The following is a 7,220-nucleotide window of genomic DNA, read 5'->3' on the forward strand; positions in this document are numbered from 1 at the left end:
CCGCCCAGAGACCCCTAGGGGTTAGGGCGGTATAGCAAATGGAAAGTTAAATAAATAAATAAATAAAAACAAATGTATCCAAGAAGCGGCAGCAAAGAACCGAAAAGAAACAAAGAGCAACAGAGGACGACATTGTTACTGAAGAAGAAGGCATTGTGGAAAGTATCAAAGAATCATTTCAAAGCTCTACAGAAGAAAAATCTGAACCAGAACAAGGGGCATTAGCCCCAAAAATCATAAACCCCAGATGAAAAGTGGAACTTAATAAACGAACGAACTCTGTGTCTCAACAAATTTTTAGGAATGTTTATACAGGAGAAGAAATATTGAGGTATCAGGACATTCTGGACAGTAAGGACAATCTTAAGCTACCAGAACATCTGTCGTGGTGGCAAAAAGTACAGCTGGAATCAATATATTTGAAGGACAAAAAAGTGTTGTAGAGTGTCTGTTTGTAGTGTGTAGATTTGTTTGTTGTAGATTATAAAAAATTAATAAAAGTGTACCTATGGGTACTTAAAAACAACCAAACAAATTTTTAGAAATATACTCCAACAAGATAAAAGCATAAATCTATTTTACTTTATTTTTGTTTGTAACATGGTAATGTTAAAATAAGCCATATTAAGAAAAAAGCAACATTGTAAGTGAATAATCAATTTAAGCATTTGTAAGCTGTAATGTATTCAGTCCCAACCGCGTGGCAAATGGGGGTTCATTGCGGTCCTGCTAAACCTCCGAGCTTCACTCCAGCAAACAATGGACTAAACAGATCTTAGTCCGCACCAATCCGAGGGCTAGGCTCCTGGCCGAGATCCCATGGAACTCCCGGCCACTGTAAATAGCCTATTACGGTGTGGGGGGTGTTTTGGGGTGTGGATTTCATGGAATATAAGCCGGCCTGCAAGCTGGCTAAAGTTGTCTTGTTCTGCACAAATAAAAGTATGAGAGCTGTAATCACTCGTCAGTCTCAGTATCCGACCTTTGCCACTTGGGTTTTAGTGGGGGGTTTTCTGCTTCCTGTAGTTTGTAGTGTACCCATATCCTATGATTTCTTTGTAGTTTTTAGAATAAAAGCAATTACAAAATTACAAAAAAAATCATCAAAGAAAATTGCCACCAGACTGTTAATGCTGCTGAAAATGCTTGTGGAAAAGCACTCCCCCATTAGCTCAGTCTTAGCTTTAAAACTTGTCCCTATAACAAATTGTGTAGCTATTGTTAACAGAGTCTTTGAACAACTATTTCCTCACAAAAAAGGATGATGTGTGAATATGGTCCTTTATGCTGGCTTGATCTTCCGCTAGCGGCATGCATCTTTTAATATTTGCTTCTTCATTTACATCATCTACTAATGCTGCTTCCATATGGCTGTGTTGCCTGAACTAACATTTTGCATGTTTTTTTATTCGACTTTCCAACCAGTTCCTATCTCTTCTGCAGAAGTATGATCCAGAGCTTTTCCGAATGGCCTTACCTTGTTTAAGTGCTATAGCCGGGGCTTTGCCACCTGACTATTTAGACACTCGAATTACCTCAACTTTAGAAAAGCAGACTCCAGTAGATGCTGAAGGAAACTTTGATCCCAAACCTATCAACACAGTGAAGTGAGTCATAACAACCATACTCTTAATTACTAATGCGGAAGCCTTATTCCAACCTGCTTGGGTCCTTGCTGTCTCTTTGGCAGAAAGTGACATTATAGAAAATCAGAGTGCTATGTTTCCCTATTTGCTCCTTGTTACAAGTTACACAGAAATGTCATTATAGAGATGTGGTTGCTTTGTTTTATTCCTTGTAAAAAGAAATGTAATGAGAAAACGGGGCTGTTTGTATGTGTGTTGAACTAGAACAGTGTGACCTATGAATCTTCCTTTTTGTCTATTTATTCATACGCTTAGCAGAAGCTAAAAGATACTGCTCTTTTATATTTGTAGCTTTATTCTTCCTGAAAAGCTTGAATATATCATCAACAAGTATGCTGAACATACACATGACAAATGGGCTTGTGAAAAGGTATGGCTTATTATTCTCCTGACAAGTGACTATCAGAAAAGGACAACTGAAAAACAATGAGAGTTGAACATGGGAAATCTGTTCAGTTTATATATTTGCCTTTCAGAGTCATAGACTGTTAAACTAGAGCAACACATTCTAGTAATATCACCTTACTTTTCTTTTTTAATTTTTTTCTGAGGAGAACATACCTGTGGAATTTCCAGCAGCTGCTGAATGCAGCAGAAATTACTATGATTACATTTGAGTGTGCAGGTTTTATTCATAGTTTCTGACAGGAAATGGTCCAGTGTTGTCATTATGACAGTTTAACGAGGGTTACCCAAAGACCCACAGAAAGGAGTTCATGGAATTTGGTTTCTGGACTGTAGATGTAGGGCACTAAAGCAGCAACTGCTGGAATCTCAGCAGTCTGACACAGTTCAGCTGTGATTATGGAAACTGTGGAAATTGTACATGTAGTCATGTGTACATGTACTTTCACATTATTTAGGAGTCTCTCTACACATAGTCAGGGTGCAGGTGAGCGAGGGGATAATTCATGTGAATGGAATGGCACTGCTGTATGCATGAATGGTTTCTTCATTCTCTATATGATGCTAAATAGCTTGTAGCCATTTACATTGGCTCATGGATTGGACCTCACATAGTTGGACTTCCCCTCAGAGTAGGATTTCCCCTCAGCAGAGAGAGGAAATCATCAAAAATCCCACTTCCTTCTAATAACAGAAATGCCCTTTCACCACTAAAAAACAAGCAGTAGAATACAGGCCACTAAAAAAAACCCTCAACCTATATCAGTTTTCAAAAAGTATGTGTCCTGTGGTGTTAAACCAAAGCATCATACTGGTAGTCTTCTTAAGTTGTTAGTTCTCAATGTGTAGAAATCACATATTGTCCACACACACATTGTTAATGATCTCTGAACATGAAGTCTCTGCTTCTAGCTGAAGAGAGCCAGGGTGGTATCATATTTAAGAGCCACAAACTCTAATCTGGAAAATTGGGTTTTATTCCCCACTCCTCCACATGAAGCCTGCTAGGTGTTCTTGGGCCAGTCACAGTTCTCCCAGAACTCTCTCAGCCCCACCTACTAAACAAGGTGACTGTTGTGAGGAGAGGAAGGGAAGGTGATTGTAAGCCACTTTGAGACTCCTTAGGGTAGAGAAAGTGGGGTATAAAAACCAACTCTTCTTCCTCTTCTTCTAATCATCTACAGGCCAATTCATCAATTCTTTGTTTTTCTTTTGAAAAAGAAATTTTATGTGAGCAGCTATTGCAATATCCTATGCAATTAACTCCGTAAGATAATGTGGATTGTGTGTCTGTTTTCAGAGTAATAATGGATGGAAGTACGCTTCTTCGCTAGATGAAAATATGAAGACGCATCCTTTAATAAGGCCTTTTAAAACTTTAATTGAAAAGGTAATGAAGAAAAGCCTGAACTGATTTATTCAATGAAATAGCAAGTTTCATGCACAGTTTTTCATTAATACTGTTACAGTGTAATCTTAAACAGTTAACCTTCTTAAGATCATTGATTTAGGCCTAGGATTGCACTGTTGGTCTTCCCTGTGAAGGTGAAACATCATGATATATTGGTTTGCATCTGAAGCCTTGCCTTCCTTACTTCTCCATGTGTTAAAATTAATCAGAAATTCTGGTATGAAGCTTATTGTCTGATGCCACAGACTATTACAGTTTGGAATATTTACGGCCATTGTATGTTTAAGCAAAACTAACTCTGAGCTGAATAACTATCTCTTTGGCAAATCCATGCTGCTCTTATTGTAACAAAACCACAGATTTCAGAATGGTTTGAGATATTTCACTTCTAATAACAGACTAGACAATGTGCTAGCTAGTTTCCAGTCACCTCTGTACTGCACTTCCATCCTTTTCAAATAAGAAATACAAATTTCACTCTGCTGACAGGCTTTCTGTGGATGGAATATATTTTACAGCGTTTTGATATGCTTGAATGGAAGGCACCTTGGAGTTTTTAACTCTAAGGCTGTAATTCTGTGTGTAGTTTGAGAAAATTACAGTGCAGTCATTTGCAGAGTTACTCCCATCTCAGCCAAGTTAAATTAGTGGGCTTAAACGGAAGGAACTTTGCCTAGGATTGTACTACTTAGGATTGTACTACTTTTTTTTTGTTCTTACGAATGTAATAATCTTTTACCTGACCTGCAAGATCCATCAGCCTACAATGTTCTGTCCTCCCAGCATATATTTGCATTGAAGGGAAACTAAAACCCAGTTATTATATTATTGGAAAAAAATGCACCTTAGAGTGGCAAACAAGACTATGGTTGGTGATCATTCCTTTCATGGGTTATAGTTTTTCACCAGTCCAAGCCAATAGTTAAAAGATAAGTGATAAGTTGGGAATCTCTCTTAAGTATATATAGAAAGAACCGTCAGAGCTTGGAGAAGGCAAGCGGAGGGGAGGAGGAAGAGACAGCAAAAAACAGCGGTTTGATGAGGATGGAACCGGGTTAAAATGTTTTGGAAAAACCCACATGAACAAGCCTGGAGGATCCTTAGGCTCATGCACCCTCTCCTTATACACAGTCAGTTAGTTAGGTATTTCCAGATCCACAGCAAGCCATAGTTTGATGTTATATCCACACTGGATATCTCATCATTCAGATCTGAGTTCTTCCTCCATTCCCAAAAGAAGATACAGAATTTTAGAGTGGTAAGAGATTTGTAATCTGCTGTTGCACTTTTTTTGCCCTGGTACCAGGAGAGAACTGCTTATGCAAGCTGGGTGGTTAGATGTGGTGGACCTGTATGGATTGCTCTTCACTGGGTCAGGATCATGATGTACAGACTTACAGATATTGTATGATCATGTGTGTTGTGTGCAATCATGAAGCTTCTGACTTATCATGACCACAGGGGTCATTTTGTAGAAAAAGAGCTAGGGGAACTCATTAGCATAACTCATTAGCATATACCACACCCCCTGACATCAGGGGCCCGGCGGTGGACCTGCAAGGCCAGCGGGAGTGCGAGGAAGCCCCGCGAAGGCCCTCCCTGGCCCCAGGCAGGCAGGGGTGGGGAGAGGCGGGGAGGAAGCAACTTACCCTCCCTCTTCTCCTGCCTCCTCCTGGCTGAATGAGGGCTGGAAGCGGGGCGGCCGGAAGCAGGGGGCAGGGCTTCGTCATGTGCCCCGCCCCCTGCACCTCACCCGGGGGAACTGCGTTCCCCCATGTTCCCCCCCGAAAAGACCTCTGCATGACCATATCAATTAATTTCCTTCCATAAAGTCCTGTCATTGACAGCCTTGCTCAGATCTTGCAAGCTAAGGTCATGGCTTTCTTTATTGAATCAATTCATCTCATATTGGGTCTTCCTCTTTTCCTTCTTTCTTCAACTTTTCCAAGCACTAATAGAAGTTAAGTATCACAGGTTTAATACAGGGCTCAGCTACAAAAAATATATCCCAAGTACCTGTGAAATATACATTTCACTACAGTTGTTTTCCAAATGCAGTTCTTGTTCTCTCTCTCCACATTTCACAGGTACTTGGGATAAATATATCTCTCTTGGCAAAAATCATGCTTAGAAAAAGATGCAAGTTATAAAAATTCAACTGAATTGTATGTAACAAAAAACTTGAGGGCTGCCCTTAGCTACATCTTTCTACAACCCATTCATTTTTGAATTGGCATACCATTGTGGGGGGGAAATCCCTTTAAACTTTTTTTGATGAATTATTACAAGTTTTGAATACCCCCCCTTTTTTTCTTTAAGGAAAAGGAAATATATCGATGGCCTGCCAGAGAATCTCTTAAAACTATGTTAGCAATGGGCTGGAGTCTAGAAAGGACCAAAGAAGATTCAATGGTACAGCAGCGAGAAAATGAAAAGTTCCGCACTGTATCACAGTCCAGTCAAGTAAGCACACATTTTTTCAAACACAGAAATACATGTTGGTTTGCCCATACTTGTTCTATGATTAAATTACATATAATTCCTCTGGTTTTATTAGGTTACATTTTAAAGAATTCTAGCATGGTGGGCTAGTCTTCTGAATAGTCTCAAAAATAGTGTGATCATGGCTTATCACACCCTGGAAATCCTTTAATGAAGTAGGTTGAGCCAGGAGGTGAAGAATTGAGATCTTAGTAATAAGCTGAGGCACTATCAGTCCTCCTGAAGAAGAAGCACTCCATGGAAAGTGGGTTTAACTTCTATTTAATTCAAATTTAAAGAGGGATCTCAAAATAAATCCTTTTTCAATTGAAGAATTGAGGGAGTATTTGACACTGTGATCTCACTTTGTGATGCTTATATTAATGAAAATAACAATAAGGAAACTTCAAATCTCTTCTTTTTCATACATAAGATATGGTATGTAGAACAATAATTAAATATCTAGAATAGTAATTAACATGAAACAGTTCAGGCCTGTTGTACCCAAGCACACCCAGGGTCTCACAGTCTCTTTGGACTTTAACCAAGTCATTCCCTTGGAGTTGAATAGGCTTGTAGCTCTATTCTGGCTTGGTGTGTTGTCTGCCCTCTTTCTTTCCAAAAGATCCTAGTATAAAATATTAATGTGTAATTTTATAGACAAGCTGGAGTCCTCCTGAGGCATGCTACTTTAGGCTATCCAATCAGTCTAGTAACGTTTATATCTATGTACTAATAGCCAGGTTGGCCAAATCTGAGAATAGTTAAATCTGGTGACTGGAGCTGTGAAAGCTTCCCAGCCGGGAGACCAATGGTCGCCCGGTTACTGTAAATAGCCTATCGGGAGTAGGGGGTGTGTTTAGGTGTGCTGGGTGGCGGGTTTTCTGAACGCATATAAACCGGCCTGCGAGCTGGTTTCTTTGTCTTGTTCCTGAACTAATAAAGTACTCTTGCTGAATCACTCCACATTCTGAGTACTTTTCACTGGCGACGAGGATGGGATCTACGACCCCATGAACAAGACCCGGACGCCGACACGAGTACCGCACCGAGCCTGACGCCGAGACCTCTCCGGGAACCGCGCAACTTCGCATCCCAGCTCTCCGGCAACTGCTCATCGCTCCGCTCCCGGCTCCGCTTGCACACTGCTGACCCCTCGAGCAGCAGCATCGCTCTCCACGCCTAGCACGCTTCAGGCTAAGCTCGCCCGACCAGCGCGCCCGCCTCACCCGGTCCTCCGAGCGTCCACGAGCATCCGCGGAAATGTCGGAGCAAAA

General features: G+C 40.6%; 1 protein-coding gene across 1 annotated transcript in view; it reads left to right on the forward strand.

Moving 5' to 3' along the window:
* The window catches only part of RYR3 (ryanodine receptor 3), a 366,192-nt gene that overhangs the window by 152,201 nt on the left and 206,771 nt on the right, over window positions 1-7,220 (forward strand). Inside the window, exons 39-42 of the mRNA XM_015409322.1 lie at window positions 1,444-1,607; window positions 1,938-2,016; window positions 3,352-3,441; window positions 5,782-5,925. Of these exons, the coding sequence (XP_015264808.1) occupies window positions 1,444-1,607; window positions 1,938-2,016; window positions 3,352-3,441; window positions 5,782-5,925 (477 nt within the window). The remainder of the gene's footprint in view (window positions 1-1,443; window positions 1,608-1,937; window positions 2,017-3,351; window positions 3,442-5,781; window positions 5,926-7,220) is intronic.

The sequence above is a fragment of the Gekko japonicus genome, unplaced genomic scaffold, assembly GCF_001447785.1.
Source record: "Gekko japonicus isolate JY-2015 unplaced genomic scaffold, Gekko_japonicus_V1.1 scaffold613, whole genome shotgun sequence".
Taxonomy (NCBI): Eukaryota; Metazoa; Chordata; class Lepidosauria; order Squamata; family Gekkonidae; genus Gekko; species Gekko japonicus.